This window comes from Melanerpes formicivorus, unplaced genomic scaffold (genome assembly GCF_026170545.1).
Source record: "Melanerpes formicivorus ecotype bairdi unplaced genomic scaffold, bMelFor1.0.p_v2 SCAF_38, whole genome shotgun sequence".
NCBI lineage: Eukaryota > Metazoa > Chordata > Aves > Piciformes > Picidae > Melanerpes > Melanerpes formicivorus.
The window spans coordinates 293,163-320,456 of record NW_027142390.1 but is presented as its reverse complement, the minus strand read 5'-3'; the positions used below and the strand labels follow the sequence as shown (position 1 = coordinate 320,456).

Sequence of the window (27,294 nt, the reverse complement as noted above, 5' to 3'; positions counted from 1 at the left end):
TGTGACTACAGAGAAGTGCTGTCAACAGCTTATTTCCTATGGAATCATTCACATGTGGTTTGCACTCAGAAAGACAAGGAGGGAAAGCAAATACCATTTAGAAGGTCAAAGTTAGATAATGATTTTAGGGTGGCAACTGAAGACAGAGGCATCAGTTCTCAGTGAAGTTTGTCATACTTGTTTGTTCTTTTGTACTGAAGGTTTCTTCTGCCTGCAACCTTTTAGTGTCTTATTTCAAGTCATAGAGTTGAATGAAAGAGAGCAAAGCATCTGCCTGTACTCGACTTGAACACCCAGGGTGTTTACAAGAAACTAAAGTGAGGTTGTGGCCTGATTTAACAAACTCATGGGAAAGAAGAACCCTTCAGAGTCAACCCATTGCTGCATACCAGGCCCAGTCAGCATGGATTTAATAAAGGCAGGTCCTGCTTAGCTAACCTGATCTCCTTCATAACAAAGTGATCCACTTAATGGATGAAAGGCTGTGGATGTTGTTTACCTGGACTTCAAGGACAGTATTTCTCACAGTGTTCTGGAGGATCACTGCCAGCAGCTAAGCACCTATACAGGCTGCCCCTAAGTTCATCCTGGCCAGAACCAGTACAAAAGAAAGGATGGAAAATGCAGTGAAAGAAGAGAAGATAGGAAGGGGTGATGATAATACTAACATTATTAACTGAAAGAGCTTGTTGAGCCAATTTGTGGCTGAGAAACTGCTCCACCATGTGCAGGTACTTCAGGAGAACCTGCTCACTGATCTGGCAGTGCACAAAACAAGCTGGGAAACAGAGGCACATCACACCCCAGTGCCTGCAGCATGAGGATTCATGAGCAGAGCTGCTCTCCCTGTCTGCCTTGTGTGAACACTTGTGGAGTTGCAGAAACAGTATCTTTGTGCAAGCCCTGTGGCACAACCATGCATTAATGCAGGTGAAAAAATCATAGGAGCCTTACCTCAAACTCCTGAATGATGGTAGCCAGTTGGGAGTATTTAAGGCAGGATTCATCTAGCAAAGCCAAATTCTTATCAAACTGCAAAATGTATGATGTGTGGTGATCCAACCTTGATTTTCTGGAGAGAAAAACATCAGCAACTTTCTGGTGTTCCTCCCTAAGGCCAAAGAAAGAAAGTGAGCAGCAAATAAATGAACAAATAAATAGAAATTAAAGAAGATGAGCCATAGTTCTTTCTCATTGTATTGGAGCCATAGTGGCTAAGGGCACAATGCAGCTAAAACCTAGGCTAAGTGGCAGGGAAGAGAGAGTGCTTCACTGACACACGGGGCAGCAAAACAGGCTGCTGAGGAACAGGCACCCTGAGAAGGGCCATGGAGGTGATCAGAGGGCTGGAGCACCTCTTGTACAAGAAGCAGGCTGAGGGAGTTGGAGCTGTTCAATCTGGAGAAGAGAAAGCTCATGGCGGGGGCTTATTGTGACCTTCCAGTACCTGAAGAGTGCCTACAGAAAGGCAAGGAAGGGACTTCTGACAAGGGCCTGTGGTGACAGGACAAGGGCCAATGGTTTGAAACTGGAGCAGGGTAGGTTTAGGTTGGACATTAGGAAGTTCTTTACTGTCAGAGTGGTTAGACACTGGAATGGGCTGCCTCAATCCTGGAGGTGTTTAAGACCAGGCTGGATGAAGCTTGTGAGCAACCTGGGCTGGTGAGAGGTGTCCCTGCCCGTGGCTCATCCATTGGAACTGGATGAGCTTTACAGTCCCTTTCAACCCAGCCCATTCTGTGAATGAATGTATCAATGAATGAAAGCAGCGAGGCATTCGGCTGGGCCTTTGTTGTGGCAGCACTGTGTGTCTGCAGTGAGTACAAAGTCTGTCCGGACACAGCTTCTGTTTCTCTAAAGAGACCTTCCCTCAGCTACAGTGCTTGCAGCACTGGTTGTGGGGGACTATGTGATGCCTTCAGGTGCAATGTCCTATCTTCCACTCTCCCTTGTTGCCCCTTTCTCAGCATCCAGCTGCACAAGTACAAGGAGAGAGCAGGATAAAATCTGAGCTCACAGAAGTGTAGTCTTGTATAAGAGAAGGACATGAGATCATGGGGATGTCAGAGCAACAGTGTCTGGGGAAGCACAGACACAGGGAAGGACTTACTGAGGGATTCAAGAGTGGTGGACTGGGAACCTCCATCAGCGCAGCCCCTAAGACATCCTGCTCTTTTCTCCAGTGCCATATAATAGTCCTGGACAGCACCTTGGGGTGTTTCCAGTTGTGTCCCTTTTGTCTTAGGGAACAGGCAGCATACTGCTAGAATGTGGCTGTGACTTCTTTAGGACACAAGTAATTTTAGATCTCAGTTTTGAACATCACTTCTGTTTGTGTTATGAGCCTACATATTATAAATCACTGATGACCTTCAAGAATTTATTCTGCCATTTGTAACAGTCCCTTGGTGGACAGGAGTCAACATACAGCCCCCTTTAGCCTTTTCTCTCTTTGTTGTGTTTTGAATTGAAAGTGCAGAGCTGACTGGAAGGGCTGTGCCCTGCATTTAAGATTGTTACTGAGAAGCTCTCCTGATCTAGTTGGCTTCCTTCACTGTTCAGTGACAGCTGCCTCCCGGAGTTCAGCATGGTGGAGGCGTGGGCCTGCATGCTCCATTGTAAACTGTCAGAGACAGAGTAGTTCAGGCTAGGCCCTGGGCCACGCTGTCTGCTGTTGTTTAGTCAGCTTGGGTCTGCAAAGAGAACTGCTCTTAGCTGTTTGTACTGCAGCAGTTTGACAGGCTACTGGAACAGCCTGGCTTAAGGCAGCACTCTCTGTAACTGAATCAATGTGGGAGCTTTGGCTGTCCTCTGCATAGTCTTACTCTCTTATTGAAAGGTTTTGCCCTGTAAGGATGTTTGGCTTAGGTGGAGCCTCTCAGCAGGCTGACAGTATGTGTTTGGCTTGGAAGCTCAGCCTGTGCAGAGCCCTGCCTTGGTGCTGGGAGTGAGGGGGTGTCCCTTAACTGAGAGCTACGCAGTTGCTATGTAGAGTTCTATAAGCAGATCTTCTTTAGGATCACTTCTGATGTTTGCTGCTCCTGCCTCCCACAGCATGAGTCTGTGTCTTTCGGGCCATAAGTGTGAAGCCGTGTGGTGATGACTATGAACTGGCATCAGAGGCTAATGCCCATGAAGCAGGGTGATGGTGCCCACTAACTGACAGGGCCATTTCAGAGCTGGGGGCTGTGCACTGCACAAACCTTTCAGTGTTTGGTTTTCCTGACAGACTCTACCTTTGCTTCCTGCTGCCTGTATGCAAAAAGTGGCTCAGGCTCTACTCCTTGCAGCCTCCCTGTTAGTGGGGTCACGGCAACACTCAGGAGTTCCCCCACATGCTGTGGAGGGTATGGTAAGGCCATCAAACCATGCTATTCCATACTTACCATTTAAGGACTCTTTCTTCAAGTTCTCCCAGGATGTCTTGGTGCAATTCATAAATTTCAGGGAGTTTGCTTAAGCCCTGCTTGAGTTTAACAACTTCTTGTTCATTTTCATCTTCTTCTCCGAGGACTTTCAGCATATTTTCATAGAAATCCTGTGAACAACAATACAGAAATTAGGCAAAGAGACTTAAAGTCTCTTTTCTGAAATTCCCATGACAAGTTCTTGACTCCTAAACTATGTGTTCTAGGAGCTGTAAGAGATGCCACCAACATTTTCAGCTGAATTTCACAAAGCTGAGCATTTCACCTAGCCAAGCTGCCAGACCCTTATGCACACAACCACTTTGGCATCTTATTATTTATCTTGCCTTTTCCCTGCTTTTCTGAGTTCATGAGATCTCATTTTATAGTGACATAATTTGTTTAGATGGGTGAGATTCTCTCCTCACTTCATTAGGTCCAACAACTTCATGTGAAATACATCAGCATCTACATGTCTTGTCCTAAAATTTGCAACACTTATCTCCAAATCTGAACTCAAAGCTATCAATTCAAGCTATGGAACAAAGAATTTTCCCTATGAAACCAGAGTCCTTTTTTCCTGCAGTTGCAGTGTGCACACTGGCTCACTATGAACTGGAATGACTGGAAGGTCTGATACCTGCCAAAAGGAAAGCTGCACCTAGGCTGTGGGATGTTAGCAGCTGTGACAGATGAAGCATTTGCTTTCTGGAAAGCCACTAGAACTAGGTGAAAAAAACAGATGATGATGATGGCAATTTTCTTACTGACTAACTGCATCCTGGATAAAACAGGATGGTAGCAATTTCTGAAAGGGTATTAGTGTGCTGCCCAATTACCTGGTTCTGGTTTCCACAGTGTGGCCTGCCACAGCACCACAAATAATCACAAAGTTGTGCTATTCCAGCTCCTGTTTTTTCTGGTGTGTGAGGGAGCCCAACTCCACAGTTCAGCCAGCACATACTCCAGAGGCTTTCCAATCAACTAAGCCAATCAATCCATCTTCTGGATGCTTTTCTAAACTCAGAGGAATCTGCAGCCTTTCAAAGTCCTCAGTCATCATAATTAATCCAGACTGGAGAAAGGGAAAGACTCCAAAGGGTTCTTTCAGCTTATTGTGCCCAGGGAAGTGAATAGCTGCAGTAGGTTCACCTCTGATGTGCTTAAGTAACCTATTGTGCCACAGCAGTGTCATCTCCAAATGAACACCAAGCAGCTCTGAACCCAGCACAGCGGAGCAGCAAGATTAACACTCCTTTCCCACAGCATCTCACTGGATTTAATTAGTCATTAATTGTCTGCCCTTTTGATTATAATGAATTCCCAGACAAATAATTTCATTCCAGTTGCCTGGATAGCCAGTTTTCTAATGATTAATAAAACCAGTAATCACTGTAAACATCCATTAAAAAAAATCCTGTCCCTGCTGAAAGTGCTGAGTGCCTGGGAAGCCATTAATCAAATGCAAACTGCATTTGCAATCTCACTGGCTCTAATCAATCATGCCACCTGAAGGTCTCCAAGTCTGTCACCCAAGCCCCATGTCTAAACACTGAAGGTACCAAACATTGAGGCCCCTTCCTTGGACATTAGGAAGAAGTTCTTTGCTGTGAGGGTGATGGGGCACTGGAAGAGGTTGCCAAGGGAGGTGGCGGAAGGCCCATCCCTGGACAATTCAGGTTCAGGCTTGATGGGGCTCTCAGCACCATGGTCTAGCTGGGGATGTCCCCCATCACTGCAGGGGGGGTTGGACTAGGTGACATTCAGAGGTCACTTCCAACCCACTGCATTCTTTGACATAATCTCCTCTGGGTCAAAACTTTTCTTAGAACAAGCATGAACTGAAGTCCTTCAGTGGATGGCCCTGTCACAAATGGCCACAGAGCTCAGCCCCATCCAGGGGTATGAGACTGCAGGTCTCGTTCCTGTCTTATGCCTATACCTGCCCCTGTATCTGTGCAGGTGAAAGCAGAACCCAAGCTGGGCAGGTGACGAAGGTGGCCAGCAGTTGTGCTATAAAAATACATTGTTGAAACATAAAACTTTGAATTCCATTTGGGCACCTATGACTAAGGTCTCTACAGCCCATCCAATGCCAAATCCCAAACATCCCGGAAGTAAACCCTACAAATAACTAAATGAAGCAATGATGATCAAACACCTTTAAAAAGGCTAGTCTGTTGGTTGGGGGGCTGCTTCTTTTGTTTGTGCACATCACTAACACATGCAAGTTACCTTTTTTTCCCCAAGAAACCCTCTGAAGAACTTCTGTTGTCTGCTGAAAATAAGAGAATGTAACCTGGAGCCTGCTGTAAGGGCAAGGAGGAATGTGGGGATAGTTTCAACAAGATCTTGCAGTTTATGTGGAGCACTACCTGTCACATGCTTGACTTGCAGGAGAATCTGAAACCCTGTGTGCCTCCCAAGTCAAGCTGACATTTTAGTGAACTGATAATATTGAGAAGTAGCATATTTGACCCTTTGTGAGTGGGCCAGAGAGGACAGCAGGAAATCTTACTGCAGCCCAAGCTTTATAAAGCTGGAGTCTACACTGATGGCATAAAGCAGTGCAGGCTTTTATAACCACTTTCACTCTAAAATGAGGGTGGATTCAACAGGTACTGCATGTTGCAGGATCCAAGTCTCTTTTGGACACCTAGGCATTACATCTGAGGCAAGAGTGAAAAGTTCAAAGGAGAGAAGAGAGTCTCCATATTAAAGCCGGGTGCAGACAGGACATGCTGTAGAGCATGCTCTGAGCCAAGTCAGACTCATGGGTGGTTCCTGGAGGCATCTTCATTATGTCCAGCAGCCTCTCTCCTAATGATGAAAGGGAAAGTGGCACCCTGAATGAAAAGTGGTACATCTCCTGTAGCAGAGTGAGTGACCCTTGATCTGCACTGAGCAGTGATCTTCCCAGATTTCTCATTACTGAGCTCAGCAGAAGCAATGCCAGCTGAACAGCAGCGGACACAATTAGACTCTTATCCTCCCCTCGCAGGGTACAATCTAGGTCAGGAACCCTGGCCTCAGCACACACTCCCATGCAGTCAAATACATTCACCCAAAACACTGCAGCTGAGTTTCAACACCGGTGAGCTGCAGAGTGAGCATTGCAAGTGCTCTGTCGGTGGGCCCTGTTGGCAGGGAGTTGTGCTGATGCCAGAGGTGCTAGTGTGACTCCCCTCTCCTTTAAGAAACACACAGATTATCTGAAAGCTATTTTGGCTCAACATTCCCACTGGAGAAGCTCCCTGGCCGAAAGGTGGCTGTGTTCCCACTGCTGATTTAGACAGCAATGAATAAATAAATGAGAAAACCCTGTCAGCCCACCAAGAGTGAAGGTTGGCTATTCTTTTGTGACAGTGCATCTTCAGGCTTTCATAAGAGCTTCAGAGAGTCTAACAGACAGCTAGCTCCTCATTTAGCCAGCACATTCCAATCAGTAAAGCATTTAATTAGGAAAGTAATGACTTGACTGGTCCGGCAGAACTTTGAACGTTGTCCCAGAAATGCACAGTAGTAGAAAAGGCTCAGCCAATCCTTCCCTGGAAGTGTAAATAATTAGAAAGATGGAGTTCTCTTTTGTCTAACATGGAGGAGTGGCTCCTACATCAGATGCTAATTTTTTGTTCTTGAGAACATGCTGCCCACAAGAATTCTGAGAGCAGAGTTTAACCAGTGAGCCTGTCTTCGTGATAATCTGCATTTAGGTACCTCTGGGTTAGTGACTCAAACACCAGGATGGTCTTGTTCTTTTTTATTTCCTAAGATTTATTTTGTACTTAGAGGCCCTGGGATGCCCAGTGCAGGGCTGGATCCCAAACTGCTCTGAAGGCTGAACCAGCATATCTTGTATCTGTTCATATCCATGTCTTCAAATGCTGAGCCTTGGTGTCTCTTGAGAACTGCGGCTCATTGTTACATGGAAAATGCGAACCAGGAAACACAACCAACTTTCCTTGAACAGGAAGGTGCTGGGAGTGTTTTTTTCCCCACTGCAGGACTGTCCTTTTTGGTACCATAATTCAGCAAATGCCTCAGAGGGAAGTCATGATGACTTCAAGGGGTTTATGTGCAGAAAAGGTGACTTTATGTACAAAAGCCAAAGCCCAAATAAATGTGAGGATGGTGCACGATCAAGCAAATGCTTGATCCTGTGCAGAGAGATCCTGAGGCAGTCTGAGTTACACTGTTTGACTTGTGTACCTCCAGTAAAGTCACTTGAAACAGACTGGCTGAATGGAAGCAAATAGACCAGACTCTTGGTCCCCTAAGGAGCTTTGGGCCTGCAAGGCCCTGCCAGACCCAACTGCTCGGTGCAGAGTAAGTTAACTCCCTGCTCCAGAGACTTGCATTACCTTTGAGCAGGGTGAATAACAGCCAGCCCTTTAGATTATTATCACTACTACCACACCAACTGATACCAAGTTTGTAAGCCAACACAATGTTTCCACTCTTTCAGTTCAATAGCAGAGTGGGTGTATGGAAATGTCATCATTTTGGCAATCAATCAGTTGATTACCACTGAAAGGCCAAACAGACTCTGTTACGCTGAATGAGTATCAGTGCCAGCCAAGCCTGCAAATGCTCCTGCTGTAGGCTTAAGGAAAAACTTCTTTTCCTTTCTGAAAGCAGCTCGGGTGTAGTTTAGTTCCTTGCCTTTCTTACCAACATGTGGGTTTATGTAAGAAGATGAGATCTGAGACTAGAAGATGAGCATGTAGAAATTGTTTTCCTGAGGAAGTTGGTGATCAACAGAGAGAAATGTTTGCCTGAGCTGAGGTATGCAGTCGAGGAAGCCTCTGGTCCTGACTGGCCATGAACGGGATGTTGCAGCTTGAGGACAGTTTGGTGACTTTGTGGTCACTGGTGGTCATTTGTGACATCTGCCGTGCCAACAGTGAGCAGACAGCGAAGCACAAGGTTTATCAATGTGACTATTTCTAACACTACTCAAATATGAAACAAGGAGTAATGAGTTAATTGTAACTTTTTGCACTGACTCGTTTACACACACAGCCCCAGAGCTAAACTCACCACACAGGGATTTACCAGAGGATTTACCAGAAAAAAGCAATGTAAGTCCCCAAGGGACTGGAAAAGTCCTAGAAGCATCTCTTTCCTGGCCCAGCCCCAGCACTGACTTCCCCAGGTCACAATGGATAACTACATTTCCCTAGTGTCAAACAGTGTCAAATAATGTGTTCATCTGTGCAGAAATCAGAGGAAAGCCAGAAATCAGAGGAAAGGTGAGGCAAATAGCTACACAGGTTATCAGCAAGTTGCCAAAATGCTGCTAGGCTCCAGCTAAGCAGCTGAGCCCCAGCTAAGTGTGTGGCTCCCAGCTGAGCGGCTTGGCAGTTCCTGATTTGTTGAAATGCAATGGTTTGTGAGGTGTTCGTCGTATTTGAGGCTGCTCTCCTGCCTCTGCTGCCGAAGCCTGAGAAGGCTCTTATGGTTTGGCAGCTTGCTTGAGAAGCACAGTTTAGTGATGAGCTCATGAAGTTTTCTCTCCCCCAGAGTGTCTGTCCACTGCTAGGGTTTGGGGTGTCCTCCAGGGACAACCCAGAGCTACTTTTTGCCATCTTCATCTCTGCACTAAGCTTACTCTACAGCTCACATCTGTCTCAGAGTCCCAGCAAGCACTGTTGGCCAGGATTTGTCCCTCTGACTGATAATTGCTAGGATCTGTAGCAAGAGCTGATTAGTAGCAGACATTCTTTTGCCATGGTTTACAATAAACCATTCCTCCTCAAATTCACCTCAGTCCTTTCAGTGTGTTATGTCTTCTAAACTGCAGCTAGGGAAAAGGGCAATTAGGTTTCAGTGATTAAAAGTATTTACTCACCATACACAACAGCTGGAGCATCTCCAGGTATCTGGGGAAAGAGACAAACTTTCATTAATTGCCACCAGATCGATGTTGAAGGGTGGACTGCGTAGCTTCAGCTTTAGGAGAGCAACAAAGAACTCACACTTTTTCTGAAGACATCAGCTCCTGGGCGATGAGGTAGGCTCTGGGCTGGCCTTCTTTCTGTTAACAGCAAAAACCAGACAGTCAAGAGATGTCTCATCCCCAGAAGTGTTAGATCGCACTTTGAACGGACATACTCCTTCAGTCAAAATAGTGGCCACACTTTTATCTGTTATTCAGTGCCTGGCTTCCTGGAGTCCTTTCCATGAGAGGCTGTTTCTGCAACTCAAATCCTAGTACCATAGGACAGTACAATAGCTGCTAAGGCAGATGTCAGGTTTGAAAAAGATGTTATTACTGAAGGAGAGATTTTTTCTGTTGATTTTACAGCTCCAAAATTTGTCAGAGAAGTACAAATACATAGCTGTGAACAGACCAGCTTCATGTCTGCTGAGGCTCAGGCTGTATGTCTAGCACCTTTCATCACATGCAGCAGGGAGTTCTTTCTCAAAAGGGGTATATTCCAAACTGCTCTGATCACTGTGAACCCTGTGGGAACAAGTGGGGCAAAGGCTTTTACTGCTTGCTGAGCAAAACCTCCAAGCCAAATGTGCATAAGTGTCTCCAGGAAGCAAACAGTCCAGTGACCCAGCAGAGCACATTGTTTGAACCCTCAGTGGCACCTGCTTCACTGGCAGGCTTCAGGGGAGGCACAGAAAACTGTGACAGGAGCAAAGTGTGTGGCTTTGAGGTACAAATGGCTAATTAGGGTATTTTACTCCTATTTCATGACTTTTCCTTATGGTAAGAAATGACCAAAGCATAGATGTATTTACTGCAAGGAATCTACTGGGAAAAGTTTAATATATGTAGTAGTGGTGACAGAGGGAACTAAACCAGTATTCTAGCAGTAGTAAAGCAAAGCAGTCCTCAGTGTCCTCAAGTGGGCTCAGGAGATGAGTGCAGCCCTGAGACCTGCAATGTTTGCTATACCAGGTGCAGTGAAAACTCACTGCTTACAGATCCTGCTTCTGAAAGCCTACTCAGGAGAGACTGGGACTTGCTGAGATACAATGCAGCCCCTTGGTCAAAGTCAGATGGAAAGTTTGTGGCTGTATTTCCTGCACATAGGGGGCTGCTAGGAGTCAGGGCAAGCTTGCCATGGTGTCTCTAAACATTCCCTGTCTTGCATTACTTAATTGCTGTTCAACCAGGAAATTAACTCTGAGACTGAGGACAGTGTCCAGAGACAGACTTCAGGGAACAGGGGATAGAGGGTGTGCAGGTCCCTCAAGCATCAGGTTTTGGAAACAAAGTCCAAGTGATTATTATAATACCACCAAGGTGCCCCCTTCTTAGTACTCTTTACTCCCTGCAGCCAGTCCTGTGCCCAGCCCTGCAGTATGGTTCCTTCCCAGTTCCCACTCCAGAAGCTGCCCTCAGTCCTCATGGCATGCTTAGCAGATGTGAGGACCCTTGGCGTTGTGTAGCACAGTGCACCACTGAACAGTTCCCCAGAACCAAGCCCTAATAGTGTCCAAGCCACATCTGGAGTACTCGGGAAGTAACCCTTTGCTGGGAAGCCAGTCAAGCCATGGAAACAACAGCTCCACTCTTGTGTGTGCCACTAGCTTGCCACATAGACAGGGCCAAGCCACATTTCTGTGCACTCCCTCTGTGTGTTTTTCATAGCCCCCTCAGGAAGGTGCATGGCAGCTGGAGCACAAGAGCACTACTGTCAGACTGAGAGGCTGACAGCAGTTTTCAAGCTTCAGTCTCTGAGCAGAGTGACTTCATAATGCCACTTTTGTAATGACTGTGAACTATGTTGCAGCTCACAGTGATGTCACACTGGTGCCAAATGAGGCATTACAGGAACAAGTGCCTTTTTCAGGCTGGCTTTGTGAACCAGTGAGAGAGAGGTAAAAGCAGGCCACATCCCCTGTCTCCCAGGCCCCTTTCTTGAAGAGCTAGGTTGCAGCCTTCCTGGAGAATGTATGTAATTCTATAAATCAAGAGATGTTCCTTGCAAGGCTTCTGAATTACATGCTTCCTGAAGGCACACAAATCTGTCAGTCTCAACTCCAGCATGTTTCAGTTTTGTGTGGGTGCATCTGTGTGAGTTTTAGTATGTGAAGGTTAAAGGTTTTCAAAACAGAGTGATTAATGGAGTCTGGAAACCAAGCCCACACAGTGGAAATGGATAAGGAACAGCAAAGGCACTTTTGTGTACTGCTGCCATGAGACAGTAGCTGCCCTGCTTGTTTTGAGACCTTTGTGGCTAAGTTTAGTGCACCCTGTTTGTGTGGGGTGCAAGTCCCTTCCATCTGCTACCTGGGTGTGTCCAAGATGGATTTCTCTGGTTTTAGCAGTAAAAAACAATCATAAAGTTTAGGTTTAAAGCCAGCTCAGTGAGAGAAAAAAAATCTGGGATTCTACATCCTAGACTTTGACCATTTTCCTAGCATATGAAGTTTCAGAGGTAGGAGATAAAGTCTGTATTTCATTTGGTACAAGTTTTTTGTTCAGAACTGGAATCCCTAATTCAGTTTTTTTTTTGCCTTGTAGGTAGCTCAGATGCCATCATACAATCTGGAGAGCCCAGTACGGCAAAGCTGTAGGAGGGATATAATTAAATGAACATGTATAAAAGATTGAGGATGAGAGGTGACCCAGGGGCTCCTCCAAATTAGCTTAGCAGGAGGGAAAAAAAGAGTGGATCTTCATCAGTGGTGGAAGGGAAGGGCATAGCATTTTATAATATAACCAAGCAGAACTGCAAAGGTTAAGAAAACTTACAGCATTCCCTGCCTCTGAGTTCTCTAGGTTGTTATCATATGCCAGTGGCCCAAAGAGAAGGAAGCAAAGTGCTTATTTAACCAGAAATAATGAACTACCAGGAGACTTCTGATGACAAATGTTCAGCTCTGAAACCCACCTCCTGTTTTACATTTTTATACCTGCCTCATTCCAAAGACATTTTTAGTGACAAAAATTCCTGTAGCAAAACAGAGATGAAAGCCTCTCTTTGTTTACTCTGTAAAAGAAAGCTGACCATGTAAAAAATACCTCAACATATTATTGACTATGAGTCAAATTATTCACTGAACAGAGGTTCCAGCAGGCCCTAAAAACTTCTCCACACCTATGTGAATCTGGTCCCAGGACAGCAGGGATTCAAAGGAGACAAGCTGTTGCAACAATAACAGGAAACATGTGTACAAAGCTAATTTTTAAAATCATATTTACTTATAAAAATAAGCCTGAAAAAGAAAAATCAGAGGAAAAAAATCTGTTGCAAAGTGACAGTCTTACAATTCTTCAGCAAGTAGGCTAGGAGGAAGCAAGTGAGAAACAACAAAGCATGCTGCTTGCATTTTGGTAAGGAATTAACTCATGATAGAGAAGGCAGCAGGCAGAATCCAACCCAATGCAAATAAAAATCATTTATCTGCAGAGAGGAAGAATTTATCACCTAGGCTGTTTCATGCCTTTATTTAAAGGGTTTTCCTGAGAAAGAGAAAAACATAATCCAATGAAGCCCAGATGTGCTTGTGTTTTCAGAAACCTAACTGAAGCTCTTCGTTGGCCTGCCCCAAACGCTTGTTTAACCAGATGATCTCATTTCCAAAGCCATGGTACTATTTTTGGCATCCAGACCAACAGGCCTCTGCCAATTCTCCCCAAGTGACAGAGCTTCTGAACTCATTCCTGTCACACAGCTACTCTCTTGTCCTGAGGATGCGTGGCTTCATTGGGAAGCTGGACAAGAGCTTTGTGCTTTGGCATTACAGAGGCAGGTTTTGACAGACAGCTAATGTTCCCTGACACCCAGATCTGTGTGAGGGGACAGTAAAAGGAGGCAGAAGCAGCAGGGTAGGAAAACCAGTCCTCTGTCCATCTTCTGCAAAGACATCCTCACTTTCTGAGACAAGAGCTGTGGACAGATGGAATTTACTCTGTTCAGCTCTTAGTTACAGGGAACTGGAAGCCCTTTTCTCTGACAGGATCTGTGGTGTGGGCCGCACGAGATTTTGGAAGATTCCTGTATCACTCTTAGTCTGTGGCTGGCATGGGTGAAAGGCAACCATTCGATGTATTGCATCCTTCATGTCAGAACCTTGTACTGACCATTTTGGCTTCCCTGGCCACATTTGTTTATTGCTCCACTGCAGCAGTGATGCTGAGGCTGTTGCAGAATAGCAAGAGTCCTGATGCTAAGTGGCCTCTTCAAACAGCCTGGGGCCTTGGAGCAGCTGGGACACACAGGGTTTGACAGGATATTTCCCAGGACCCTTTTAGTCCATCCGGAGTGATTTCTGCCTTAGTGAGGCTACAAGAACAAAGATGCTCAAAGATGTCTTAGTTCTTATCTCTACATCTTGGTCCAGTATACAAGTGCAGCCCCCTGACTTGGTTTACAAAGGCTTATCCAGGGGCTTATCCAGGGACGAAATTGCTGCTGCTCAAACCTCTTTCTACAGGCTGTAGCTAGAGCCCAGTAGATTGCAGAGTGGCTAATCTTCCTGAAGCCAGAATGGTAACTGGCAGATCAGTTTGTCTCCTCTCCTGGCCTGCTTTTTGGCAGGATCAGTAAGCACAGGCTTATCAGCCAGGCTGGACACATGGCCTGTACTCAGAAGCTGTTTTAAGACAGCTTGCCAAGAGCTTGTGGAAGTCAGGTCCTGTGTACTGTGATCCTTGCTGACAAATAGCTTGGGAAGCAAAGGCCAACCAACCAACCAACCAGACCTGTTCCAATGTTCTCTGGCAGGCATGTGCAGACATTTAGTGTTCAACTGCAGGCTGGGAGGGATACCACCAATTTAGACTCTCAAGCACATGCTTGTTCTCTAAGTGTTGCCTTCTTCCGTGACAGATACACAGCATGGTTAGTTACCTCAGCACAACAGAACACTTAAAGTGTATCCCATGCAATAGGGGGGTCATTTCGAAAGCCATCATTTCCTAGAGGCTTGAGTAAATCCCTAGACAAAAATGGCAATCAAATTAGTTTTAGCAGCCTCGAATTTGCTGCCAAGTGTATAGTGATTGCATGCATTTCCCTTGTGAGCTCAAGTCCCAAGTTTGTAGTCACTTCTTCACTGGCATCTCCTCTAAGAGATGCTGAGAAACCTGAACTAGTGTATGCTGTGTAAATGCTACAGTAGTGTGTGCTCTAGAAATGTTTGTGGTTTATCAGCTAACTGATAGAACTGAAAGGAAAAATATTTTTCACCTAACAGGGAATATCAGAAATGTAAAGGCTCTTCCCTTTCCAAAACATTGTGAAGACAACCAACCAAAAAATTTAATGAATCTCAGAGGGAAGAAGCTAAGACTGCTTGCAAGTATTTGATTTGTTTCATGTCAGCAGAGATCAAACCACAGCCTCTTCCACTGGCACTAGAGGCAGCACAGCACCCCGCACCGTAGAGCTCAAAGCAATACAGCACACAGGGAACTCAAGGGAAGCTCTTCTCTCCGAGAGACGAGAGCAACAGCATGTTTATCTGCCCTTCACTGGCATTCTGCTTGCAGTTTCCTTTTCTGCTTCTCAAGAACTGGTGGCCTGGTAAGGAGAAAATTCTGTTCCCCACTCTCAGCACCTGTCTCTGGAGTGGGTGCTACACTCAGACATACAGCCTAAGGTTGTTAGGCTCATACTAGGTTTTAAGAACACAGTGAAAAGCAAAGATAATTTTGTGACTAAAATTGTTCAATGTAATTTCTTTAACAACTGCACCATTAGTCAGCTTAATGGAGGTTAGAACAGCCTTGTATCTTCTGAAGCTGTGGTCACATTTCCACAATCTCCTCCATAATTTAAGAGCAGTCTTATTCATCAGAAGTTGATAAAACAAACCCAAATGTAAGTGCATTTCCCATGATGAGAAACTTTGAGATGGCAGAGACCTAGGTAATTTACTTCATCTCCTAGCCAATACAGAACTGGTCCAAATAATGTATTTGTCATGGTTTTATCAAAGGCAGTTTTAAAATTCTCAGGGTTGCAGCTAAAGCCTTCTTCTGGACAAGACAGTTTTCCTAACATTCAAGTCAGGCCTTTCCTGCTGGCTATGTTGCCTCCACTGCCCTTCTTAGGACTGCAGTTCTTTGGCTTTCCACATGCTACAGGAATAAACTGGTGCTAGTGCACTGTGGGAGTAAAAGATTGATGGCTCTGACATTTCCCAATGAGCACCAGGCAGAAAGCAGAGAGAGCTGAGAATCCAGGTTCTTCTGCTGATAGCTTCTACCTCTCTGGGTTTCTTGCATTTCCCATTTTCAGTTCTTTTACCTGGTTGATGAGGCTGGGATCACCTGGGCTGCTCTCATCATCTTCTGAACTCTTCTGTTCCTCATCTGATGTGACAACCTCCATGGGTATCACGGAGACTGGGCACACCTTGTAGGGCTCAGTGTAGGCACTGCAGAGAGAAGGAACAGACTGGCTCACTGGGGTGCTTCCCAGGCACTTGCTAGTGCTCAAACACAACAATAAGGTCTCCCCTAAGTCTCCTTTTCTCCAGGCTAAGCAACCCCAGTTCCCTCAGCCTCTCCTCATAGGGCTTGTGTTCCAAGACCCTCCCCAGCTTTGTTGCCCTTCTCTGGACACGTTCAGGTGTCTCAATGTCCTTAAACTGAGGGGCCCAGAACTGGACACAGGACTCCAGGTGTGGCCTAACCAGTGCTGAGCACAGGGCAGAATGACCTCCCTGCTCCTGCTGGCCACACTGTTCCTGATCCAGGCCAGGATGCCATTTGCCTTCTTGGCCACCTGGGCACACTGCTGGCTCATGTTCAGCCTACTGTCAACCAGTACCCCCAGGTCCCTTTCTGCCTGGCTGCTCTCAGCCACTCTGACCCCAGCCTGTAGCACTGCCTGGGGTTGCTGTGGCAAATGTGTAGAACCTGGCACTTGACTGTGTTCAATCTCCTGCCCTTGGACTCTGCCCATCTGTCCAGCCTGTTGGGGTCCCTCTGCAGAGCCTCTCAACCCTCCAGCAGATCAACTCCTGCCCCCAGCTTGGTGTCATCTGCAAATTTACTGATGATGGACTCAATGCCCTCATCCAGATCATCAATAAAGATATTGAACAGGATGAGACCCAGAACTGATCCCTGGGGGACACCACTGGTGCCCGGCTGCCAGCTGGGCTGCTAGTTTCACCCCTGGCTCCAGCTTATCACCCCCAGACTCCTGTCTGGGGGGACTGGTTTCAGCCCCTTCACAAAGCATGACTAGAGGTAGGTTCTTCAGGTGGTGCCTGCCCTTTGCTGTAAAAAGGTGTCTTTTATTGCTGCTCTGCATGCACCCAGCTCTAAATTTCAGACACTGGACATTGTTAAACCTTTTTCTGCTGAAATGGAGGCAGTCTGCCAAGTTGTGTTGCTGTGCAGGCACTCACAAGCTGCATTCAAGCTGTTCTATCCATTTTGTCTTTTCTTTGAAATAGGTAAAGATCTTGGTGTCTTACTTCATCATGCCTCCTATCATTTAATCATTCTAAAATCTCTTGACTTTATCCAGTTACCCAGTAGCATTATCCAATTTACTAACCATTTTAGTACCACTTGTTATCACCAGCCAGTTTCGCTACCAGTCTTGATGCTGCTGGGCTCCACATTCCAGCACCAGCAAAAGCAGTGGCGGTTACACCAGTGGATCTGTTCCTACCTCACCTTGCTGTCTTTTCACATTCAAGGACCAGCTCTGTATTTTTGGCAACAGTATCATTCTAGGAGCTTACACGTAGCTTACACACCACTGTAGCCCCATGTCAGGGGCAGGTTGCAGCATTCAGCCCAAAAGGAAAGTCTGTTGTCGTGAGAAACAAAATTTGACATCTGTGTGTTCCTGCAGACATCCAGGCCAAGCAGGTCAGCCTGTAAGCTCAGGGTGTATGATTCCTTTAGTTCTCATTTCCTCTGAAACATTACTGATGTGCTTTCACAGCTCTGCCTCATCTCTTTATTTTCCTTTGATCTCCCATGTGGGGATCCCAGATGTGAACAAATCCAGAGCTTCAAAGCCAATGCAAGAGTGGCAGGAGACAAAGCAATGATGGGTTAATGTAAGTGGGAGGGCAATGAAGGTCCATGCCAAGGCCATGGACCAGACTCCTGTTTCCTTTCGGAAAGGAAACTCCCTACATATCTGCATTCACTTCCAAGCTGCAGGCAAGGCTCTGTTTCTCCCTTCCCTGCAGCTGCAGCTGCAGCTGCCAGCCTCTCATTTCTGCAGCCAGCTCCTCCCTCATGTGCAGAGCGAAGGGGCCAAGCAACATCAGCACCACTGTTCCCCACCAGTGTCTTCTCCTGGTTATTATTTGTGCCTGCCATCTCTCAGTGCAGGCAGCATCACCACACCTCCCCAAGCCTCCCCCAGCACAAGGGGAAGCAAGGCCAGGGCAGATGGAGGAAGCAGCTCTGGAGGCTTGTTCATAGCTCAGCCATTGCACAGCACCTCTGCAGTTTGTCACTGCTTGCCCTGGCAGAGGTGACACCAAGTCCCTCTCTCCTTTTCTCTCTCTCTGATGAACAGCTGCAGTGCATTAATGTAAGAAGCACATCACAACTTGTGAAGGTTGCCTCAGTCTGGCAGTCACTGTGAGCAGCACTGCTAAAGGCTCACAGGTCAGCAAAGCCTGCAGTATTGCTGCACTGCTGCAGAGGCTTTGTTTATAGCAGCCCTGCAGTCCAGTGGCATTTGCTGTGTTTAAAGAGAAGTCCCACAATCTTATGGGTCCCGTTTGCAAATAGAATGAGCACAGGCATGTTTGTGCCACCCTCTTCATCCTGCCCTTCTCCACCCACTCTAGCAGCACTGAGGTCGTCACCTCTGCCACAGAGCTCCTGGACACTACTCCTTTCCTGACACACAGCATCTGTTTTACTCAAATACATTCACATTCTCTCACCCATTTCTTCTGTTCCTAGCAATCCTAGCTCCTGAAGACTTGGACTGTACCCAGGAACTGGTCACCAGGTGAAGGTGCTCATTAAAAGCACTGCTAAATAAAACTTACTGCAACCAATAAACTTGAATGCAATGCAAGATGCTAGTAAAAGTGACAGTGTGGAAAATAAGCAGAGAAATCATAGTCAGGGTTGGAAGGGACCACAAAGATCATTTAGTTCCAACCCCCTGCCATAGGCAGGGACACCCCACACTAGATCAGGCTGGCCAGAGCCTCATCCAGCCTGGGCTTAAACACCTCCAGGGATGTGGCCTCAACCACCTCCCTGGACAACCCATTCCAGGGCTTCACCACTCTCACAATGAAGAACTTCTTCCTCACATCCAGCCTGAATCTCCCCACCTCCAGCTTCATTCCATTCCCCCTAGTGCTATCATTACCTGAGATCCTGAGCAGTCCCTCACCAGCCTTCCTGTAGCCCCCTTCAGACAGTGGAAGGCCACAATGAGGTCACCTGGGAGCCTTCTCTTCTGCAGACTGAACAGCCCCAACTCCTTCAGTCTGTCCTCATGGGAGAGGTGCTCCATCCCTCTGCTCATCCTCCTGGCCCTGCTCTGGACATCTTCCAGCATGTCCATGTCCCTCTTGTAATAGGGGCTCCAGAACTGGAGGCAGTACTCCAGGTGGGGTCTCCCCAGAGCTGAGCAGAGGGGGAGAATCACCTCCCTTGCCGTGCTGGCCACACTTCTCCTGATGCAGCCCAGGATCTGATTGGCTTTCTGGGCTGCAAGTGCACACTGAGAGCTCCTGTTGAGCTTCTCCTCCCCCAGCACCACCAAGTCTCTCTCCTCAGGGCTGCTTTCCAGACGGTCATTGCCCAGCCTGTTGGTAGTATCTCAACAGACTTGATAATCCCCAAGTAATTATCTTCCTTGTAGCAATGATAGGGAAGAAAGTGTGCAACAGAAGTCTTCTCTTCAGCACCAGTCAGTGTAATTAGCAGTGCAGCCAGTCGGTATGGAGCAGGAAGAAGCTGTGCAGATGCGCTCTGCTAGCTATCTACCTTCACTGTGGACTGGTACATCTGGAAAGAGAGGTTCTGGAGTCTACAGAGAGTGTGGTTATCCTGCCCCTATAGTGATGCTTACATCTGACCTTAAAGGAGAAGAACCTGTGGGCTGAGCAGGGGATGAAGCCATCAAAGAGAGGGAAGCTGCAATAGGACCTTTGTTTATAAAGTCAAGAGACAAGTCTCTACTGCCTGTGATCCCTCCCCAGCAGAAGTTGGGACAAGCCTGAGCACAGATGGTGTGTGCATGGGAAATAAGGGAGCACTGTGGAGATACTCAACAGGAGTGAGACCTCAGAGGACACAATTCACAGACTGCCAGATGCTGTATTTTTTCTGTGCACAGTTTTGTCACTTACACTTTATGATCTCTCTGGAGTATCCATCCTTTCCATCAGGTGGCTCTTTCTACATCTGAAATGTATAAGGTTGGGCTGTTGAGATGTGCTGGCCATGTCCCTTCAAATGCCAGTGCTCACAGAACAATGGTGCTAGAGCAGTTGTAGTTCTGGAAGGGAGTGCAAGCTAGACCAGCCTGGAGCAGTACAAATAGCAGAGGGATAAGAGAAGACCTGACAGTGAGATCTCACTGGCCATGTTCTGTATGTGCTGGGATGGATGGGCTGCTCTTGTTCTTCACACTTTCACAGCCCAGTCACGTCTCAGGCTCGGCCACACGTACCCCAGGTGCACTGTCCTTTGTGGGCACCATTCTCCTGCCTGACCCTGCAGCTGTAGATCACTAGAAAAACGAAGCAACAGCAAAAGTTGGACATGCCTGAGCCCAAAACCCAGTCCTTGGGACTAGGACAAGTGGCACACCCCTCCCTGCTCTTCCTAGCACACTGCAGAGACAGCAAGCTGTGGTGTCTTCAGCTTGTGCTTGGACTGGCCCTCCGGCCCTTGTCCTGCATTTCCTGTAAACAGGGAAGTTTTCCTCCCCAGAAGTGACCTGGCCAGGAACTAGGAGGGCTGAGCTCAGCTCACTGCCATGCCAGAGGTACAAAGGGGTGGCTGAGAATATAGAATGGCTTCTTGAAGGCAGCTCTGCCCTTACTGGTTCTTCTGAGCACACTCCTTACATCTCACAGCAGCCACCACACAGCTTTTCTGTCATTAAATCAGTAGCTTCACAGGCCCCCAGAACTTTTCTATCCAGCAGCACCAGCAGAGGTGCTCCTTACGGCATCAGCACAGCTCTTCTTATGCTTTTCTTCTTCTTCTTTCCCTTGCTAAATCACAGCCCAGTTGTTTTGCAGCACCTTACTGTCCCCCACCTCTGGTAACCTTTTGTTATGTGGAATCCTTGCAGTGCTTGAAAACCTGAACTGAGAGAAGCAATGTTGAGACCTGAGTGCTTTGCAGTGCTAAAAGGCTCTGTTTGTTCTGTCAAACCCTTCTTCCTTCCCAGACTGTGCAGGCCATACATCTGGGAGCTTGTGTAATGATGTGACCAGAAGCCGTGGCCCAGCAGCACGAATGCAAAAGAGCTGGCCCTCATCAAGCAATTTATCTATGGCTTAGTCTTGCTTCTATCTCTGTAATAAAGTGTTCTGTATGCTGGCAGGTTAGGATTTGTTCCACATGTATCGTTTCACTTTGCAGGGGAGAAAACTCTTTGTGTGCTACAGTCAGAGGTCTAGCAGCATAGCTGTAGCACAGAGCTATGTGTGCATGTCTGGGTCCTCAACCTGAAACTAGCTCAGCACCAGAAAAATAAGTAAGGTTTACCCATTTAGCTGCCTGAATGGGGTCAGACGAGCCCCTGGAACAACATACAGGAAGAGGACATGGTAGGCAGCAGTGGAATGGATCAGCTTAAACTGTTTGAACACCATAGCCTGGGCTTTAATGTGGGCTGCACAAGGCCAGGGGACTACCCAGGATATACAGACAGTGTGTGTCCTGAGGTGTGCACAGAACTGATCGTCTCTGCTGTGTATTCTGCAACCGCTCTGTGCTGTTTCCTTTTCAGATGGCAGCGTGGGCAGGAGGACCAGAGCACCATACAGTGTATCAGAAAGGGGACAAAGGAAGGTAGCATCCGTGTGAGCCATGGAAAATGCAGTGAAGCTGCCCACTCTGTCCAGGTATGTCCTGTTACCATCTTGTGTTGTGATTCTTTGAAGCTGCCTTCTGCCTTTTGCATCAAAGCACATCTGTCAGTTCTCTCTTTGCTCTGAGAGTGAATGTATGCTGGTAGAGTAAGAGCTGTGGTAATCTGAGTGATGCCCATGCTCCTGGCAGACTGCTTATGTGACTGACACGGGAAATCACTGATGTGTTCAACAGCCCTTTTGCAGAGAGGCCTTTTGCAGACTGTGCTGTCGAAGCCACTTGAAAAGGTTGTGGAAGGTGAAGAGGTAACTCTGACCACACTGAAAAGATCTTGTCTGGCCCTATCCTATAAGGTGCAACATGATTTGATGTTTTGCAGAAGGCACACTGTTCTCTGCCCTAAGTAGTCTGTTCACTAATCACTGAAATTAAAATCAGAGATGCTCCAAGACTTTCCAACAGATCTTTCCAACTTCCCATCCTGGTCCCATTCTCTGAAGTCCCTGGCCTGTCACATAGATTTCATGATTCAAGTGATGCCATGTTTATCTATGTGAAGAGTCTGCAGGTACCTTTTAAAGTAGCAGCTTGCAGTAGTGTTGCTCCTCTTTATGCCTTGAAGGTTTTTTGGTTGAATGGAGACAAAACCTGAGGGTATTTATTTCACCCTGTGACTGCTGTTTCAGGCACCGGGTTGCGAGAAACTAACTCCCAGTGCTGACCGATTCAAAGTAATCTGGGACAAGAACCAGATCCAGGAGAAGGAGAGACTGGGTTTCTGTATCTCAGGCTAGAGCACAGAGGGGTTTCCCTTAAGCAGATGTGTTGTTCAGAGAGAATGCTTGTATGGAAAATGTTTCAGCTCACTCTATTTTCAGGTGTCAGCCTGAGTTATCAGGGCAGTCAAACCATAAACAGCTGCTCAGACTCTCAGAGGCACAGACCAGCAAAGCATACCAATGAACCCCAAGTGAGCATCTGGAATGGTATCTTTTCTCATCCAGATTCCACTTGTAGTCACTTTTCCAGCTACAACAGACCTACCAGTGTTTTTCTGAATCTGGATTCTGGACCCAGTTAGAGCAGGGTGACACATTTCACAAAAAGGAAGAGTGATGATGTGGCACCTATCATGGACTGGAGATCAGGGGCACATTCCTGGTTATTCTTTATCTTTGGTAGTGTAACCTAGTCACTAAAACTTGGAGCCAGGGTCTTTATGTTCTATTTTAATTTTATTGCCAGTTCATTATTGCCTACTTCCCATGGAAAACACTCACAGCAAGTTCAACATAATGAACACCATGCTGCCCTGCAGGGCTCTTAAGATGGAAGGGGAGCTGTCATCTCCCTCTGCTAGCAGGATTAGCTGCTTTAACAACACCACACAGCCAGGTTTGGGAACAAACCAGGGCAAAAATGCAGTGAAGCTAGGATCAGAAGGAAACCTGTCTAGATGACAAGATTAATATTCCCTATTAACAAACCAAAACCAAGATGAGAACAAAGCATTTCTGACTGGAGTGAGACTTGGCTCATCTCCTACCACTGTCAGCATTACTCCAGCTCTTTGTGTTGCCAGAGCCACAAAGGAATCTGTACAGATTATGCAGCTTTTCTTGTTATTGACCAAAGTGTCCTTTGTCCTTGAGGCCATATTCACAGATGATCAGCCCAAAATCTCTCCCACAGAGATGTTCTGAAGCAGTGGTCATTTGTGCTAAACGTGTCTTAGCCTCAGGCCAAGTTCCCCAACATGATTTTGCTACTAGGAAAGAGTTGGGGCATTTTAGATAGTAGGTCCCTTGAAACACAAGCTGAAAACTGGGCTACCAGTTGCTCTCAGGCCAGCATCTGCTTGTCCTGTCATCTGGTTGTGGGATAGGAAAACAATGGAAAATGCAGTAATCTTTTGCCTGTATCATTGTAATAGCTCTTAGTGCTGGTGCTGCAAGGTTCAGTGCCCTATGGCAGTGTGGGGGAGACTGTCCCCTGAGTGCTTCTCTACCCCTCACAAAGGCTATCCCTGAACAAAGCCATGCCCATCTCCTGCAAGCTGACTGTGCATAAATACCTCCCTATCAGTCTAGTGTGGTCTGGTATGGGTGATCCTGCTCTGGCAGGGCGCTTGGACTGGATGATCTTCCGAGGTCCCTTCCAGCCCCTAATGTTCTGTGGTTCTGTGATTCTGTGATCAGAAGGCCAGGGAGGTTGGGCAGCTTTTCCTCAGAGATCTGAGGACATATACCTTTGCACTTCAAAGCATGTACCGGATTTGAGACTCAACTACCCTGCAGTCTTACCTGAAAAATAAATGGAGCTCCTGGAATTCCAAACTAACTGATGGCTTTTCTCTCCTGACATGTGGAGGAAATGTCAGTTGAATTTTCTTGTGTCTCAGACATTGGCAAGGTTGTTACAGCAGAGTATTTCCAGGAGAGAAGCAGAACTGGACTGCTAATATGTAGGACTGAATGAAAGTGCTTGGTGACTCTCTGCTGTCTCCCAAGACATCAGTTTCAGTTCCCAGATGAAAATGAAAGCTGGCTGCAGTTTTGCTTCTCTGAGGCTTTTTAAAGTTGAAAAATTAGGCTTGGCATGATTAACAAATGATTAACAAATTTGTGCCACTCCTCTGGGATTAATCAATTAATTCTGCCTCCCCTCTAGTCATTCTGGAAAACCAAACCCATCTTAATTCTGCAACTCAGAAGTATGTTTCAGTTCAGATTTTACTTCTTTTTTTTTTTTTTTCTTTCCCTTTTCCTCACTTGCTACTGAAACAATTAGAACAAATGTTGGGAACTACACAATCCTTTTCTTTTGGTTAATTGCTTTTCCCCCCTGGACTACTCAGTTAAGCACACACATTTTATTTCTCTCTCAGACATCAAAGCAATGCTGCAAGCAAATGGCAAGATAAATTGTTTGTCCAGCACAGTTTAAAGGATGTTTTCACATTTTTACCATGTTGCTATATGTCACTCTGACTGTGGCTCTCTACCCCGAGTGTATTCTCTGTGATGTGTTTTGATCTCAGTACCATTGTCTAGATCGTTCTTTTAAGCCTGACAATGTGAAAGCAGAAAATTTAAAGACAAGGTTCCGAGATGCTCAGGTTTAGCTAATATTCTGTCCTTACCTGCCTTCAAAGATGTATTGTGCTATATGCAGTCCACTATTCCTGAAGGCATGTGTGCTAAGGAAGAGACTTTTCTGAATTCTTTTGGTCAGCTCTCTGAACTAAGAATGCAGTCTGACACCAGAAATTTAAGAGGGTCAGCTGAGAAACTTCAGCAGAAACACCAAAGTAGCTATTCTGGAACAGGTCAGCTTGCCTAGAGGGCCCACTGGGGATGTTTAGTGAATTAGTACCCAGTTTACCCATCTCTATTTCCTTTGAGAAGAACAAGTCTGAGGACATCCCTGTGACACTGATAAAGCTGGTGTAGCATGGAGTTAGGCAGAGCACCAAAAGGTGTTCTCTGGTGGTAGGTCTGAATCTGCTTGCTCTAGGACTTTGAAGGATAGCATCTAATTAATCCAGTCAATTACTCAAGAGAAAGGGTCCTTTTATAAGATCTTTAAGAGGGGTCTTAGCAAGACAGGCAGGGCCTCTTAAGTATGTTCTTCCATCCATTAACTCTACTTGGTCAAATAAGATAAAATGAATTGTTGGATGCCACTGCACATCAACTATTTAAGGTAGCTTTTACATTAACCCCCCTTGGGCCCTGTGAAAGACAAATTCTTGTAGGATAATTAAAAATGTGATGTATGGTATAAATAACTTTGCTGGGTGGCACAACAAGCCATAAACTAGGAGATCAGGTTTGCATTTAAAATGCAATAACATCCTGTGGCTTTGTTTCAAATCTAAGCTAGAGATACAGCCTGTATCACTCAGCCACTGCAGGTCCTGGAAAGGCTGTAGAATTGTAATGTGCAGTCTCTTGTTCCATAAAAGTGTGGGGTGGGAGAGGAGAAAGGCATGCACATAACACTCACTGACCACCTGAAACAGGCTGCATCTTGCCAATTTGCTGTCTCACTGCTGTGCCCCAGGAACATAACCCAGGGCAAATCTGCAATACACAGCAGACTCTTTCCTCTTGTGTGGAATGGAATGGAATGGAATGGAATGGAATGGAATGGAATGGAATGGAATGGAATGGAATGGAATGGAATGGAATAGAATAGACCATGTTGGAAAAGACCTTTGAGATCATCTAGTGCAAGCTCCACTGAAACACACTTCTGGTTTATACAAGGCAAACAGGGAACACAAAGAAGTCTGTCCAGTCTTACAAGCCCTCAGGACATGAGGATGGACACAGGTACACATTCCTCCTGTGTACTGTCATTTGATCAGAAAAGTAGCTATCAAAATGTGAGTCCAGCTGCTAATAAAGACATCTGCTGAGGACTTGGGGCTGTGTCTTGAGAGGAATATGGGACTGTGATTCCTTACAAGGAGCAAAGCTGGGGGTAGGTCCAGCATGTCACGGACAAGCAGTGGCAGCCCTCCAAGGCTACGCTGGGATACATCTATTGTGTGTGCAGGATGGTGAGATGCAGTGCAGAGCTGTATCCCCAGGATGAACCAGGACAAACAGCTCCACATGTGCGAGGAAATGGGAGAGGAGCTGTGGAGCTTCTGTAAGGCTGATACCTACATCTAGACAACGTATTAAAAGCTCTCCTCTGGTATCAATAAGCTATTAGCCATGCTGTCCAGAGACACTTCTCAAAGCTGCTCATTTGAAAAACTCTGCCATCAAAGTGCACTTAGCAGCTGCCTTTCTGCCCTTGTTCTCTTGGAAAGACAATTCCCAGCCCTCTAATGACTGATGATGGGAGGTGAAGCTTAGGTGCCAGGCCTGAGCCACAAGAGGTCATCTCTAAGCAGGTGAAGTCCTGCATTAGTCACTGTCACTTTCTAACTCCCTGTGGCAATTCAGACCATACTGAAGTAAACAGAAGCAAAGACATGAGTCATGTCAGAGCTGGCTCTGGCTGTTGTCAAGAATTTCAATGGGCTGTGCACAACCTGAAGTCAGGGGACAATACTGGGATCACCTGCTCTGCGGTGAAGTTACAAAACTCTCTTTCAAGTGCAACAACTGATGAAAGCTGCTGAGATTTTATTTTCCATCACGTTCACTGGACCACAAGACAAAATATCTCTTTCCCTGGTCTCTAGGCACAATTACTGATCTTCCTTCCCTCTGCTACAGCATTTTTATGGGACTGTCTCCTGTCTACAAGATCCAGAGAGCAGCATGTACTCCACGTTGAGCTAAAGAAAAGCTGTGTATAGCTTTATGTAAGGTTTTTGAAATTATTATTATTTAAAAACAACCACAAAGCCAACTCTTACAAAGCTTATGATGTCCATGTTTCTCCTTGGCTTAATAACCCTCAGCAGAATGCCATACAACAGACCCATCTGAACCCCATGAGTACCTCCATAGTTAACATTATCACCAATCCTGGGAAGCACTTGACCTATAAAAAGGAAATTATCTCTTGTAAAACTTCTCATCAGTGCTATGGGTGTGTGCTGGCTTAGTGTACACACAGAGCAGGGGTTTGTGGGGCAGAGAACTAGGAACTGAGTGGAATCAGCAGCTAGGATTTGTTTCTCTGAGAAAGCAAAAAGAGGAAAGGATGGGAACATCTTTCCCCAGATAACTGAAATCTTGGCTGAATCTGTAGCTCAGGGCTTAGGTTTCCTCCCATGTCCAGACACCTTGAGAGCCTGCTTTGCCTTGGTTTGTCTCCAGGTCTAGTCTGGAGTTGACTTGCTTCTGCTCCAAATGCAGGGTGAAGCAGCATGAGCTCATGTTGGCAGCATTGCTGTTGTAGCATTCACCAGAAAGCCAAAAGGCAGCTTGAGCCCTCTGCAAAATGGGGATC

At 46.3% G+C, this 27,294-nt stretch overlaps 2 protein-coding genes across 11 annotated transcripts in view; one reads left to right on the top strand and one right to left on the bottom strand.

Moving 5' to 3' along the window:
* LOC137450812 (uncharacterized) overlaps positions 1–27,294 on the top strand; it is a 216,360-nt gene that overhangs the window by 34,213 nt on the left and 154,853 nt on the right. For 4 of the 5 annotated variants that reach the window (XM_068157707.1, XM_068157708.1, XM_068157706.1 and 1 more), the window contains exon 2: positions 21,293–21,407. In XM_068157707.1, the coding sequence (XP_068013808.1) occupies positions 21,293–21,407 (115 nt within the window). Of the gene's footprint in view, positions 1–21,292; positions 21,408–25,440; positions 26,163–27,294 lie in introns of those variants that run through there. The other variant, XM_068157704.1, reaches the window with a different exon arrangement.
* The window catches only part of FGD5 (FYVE, RhoGEF and PH domain containing 5), a 79,738-nt gene that overhangs the window by 31,547 nt on the left and 20,897 nt on the right, over positions 1–27,294 (bottom strand). For all 6 annotated transcript variants that reach the window (XM_068157697.1, XM_068157695.1, XM_068157693.1 and 3 more), the window contains 5 exons: positions 15,626–15,755; positions 9,386–9,444; positions 9,259–9,289; positions 3,387–3,538; positions 955–1,111 (listed from right to left, as the gene is read on the bottom strand). In XM_068157697.1, coding sequence (XP_068013798.1) covers positions 955–1,111; positions 3,387–3,538; positions 9,259–9,289; positions 9,386–9,444; positions 15,626–15,755 — 529 coding nt within the window. The remainder of the gene's footprint in view (positions 1–954; positions 1,112–3,386; positions 3,539–9,258; positions 9,290–9,385; positions 9,445–15,625; positions 15,756–27,294) is intronic.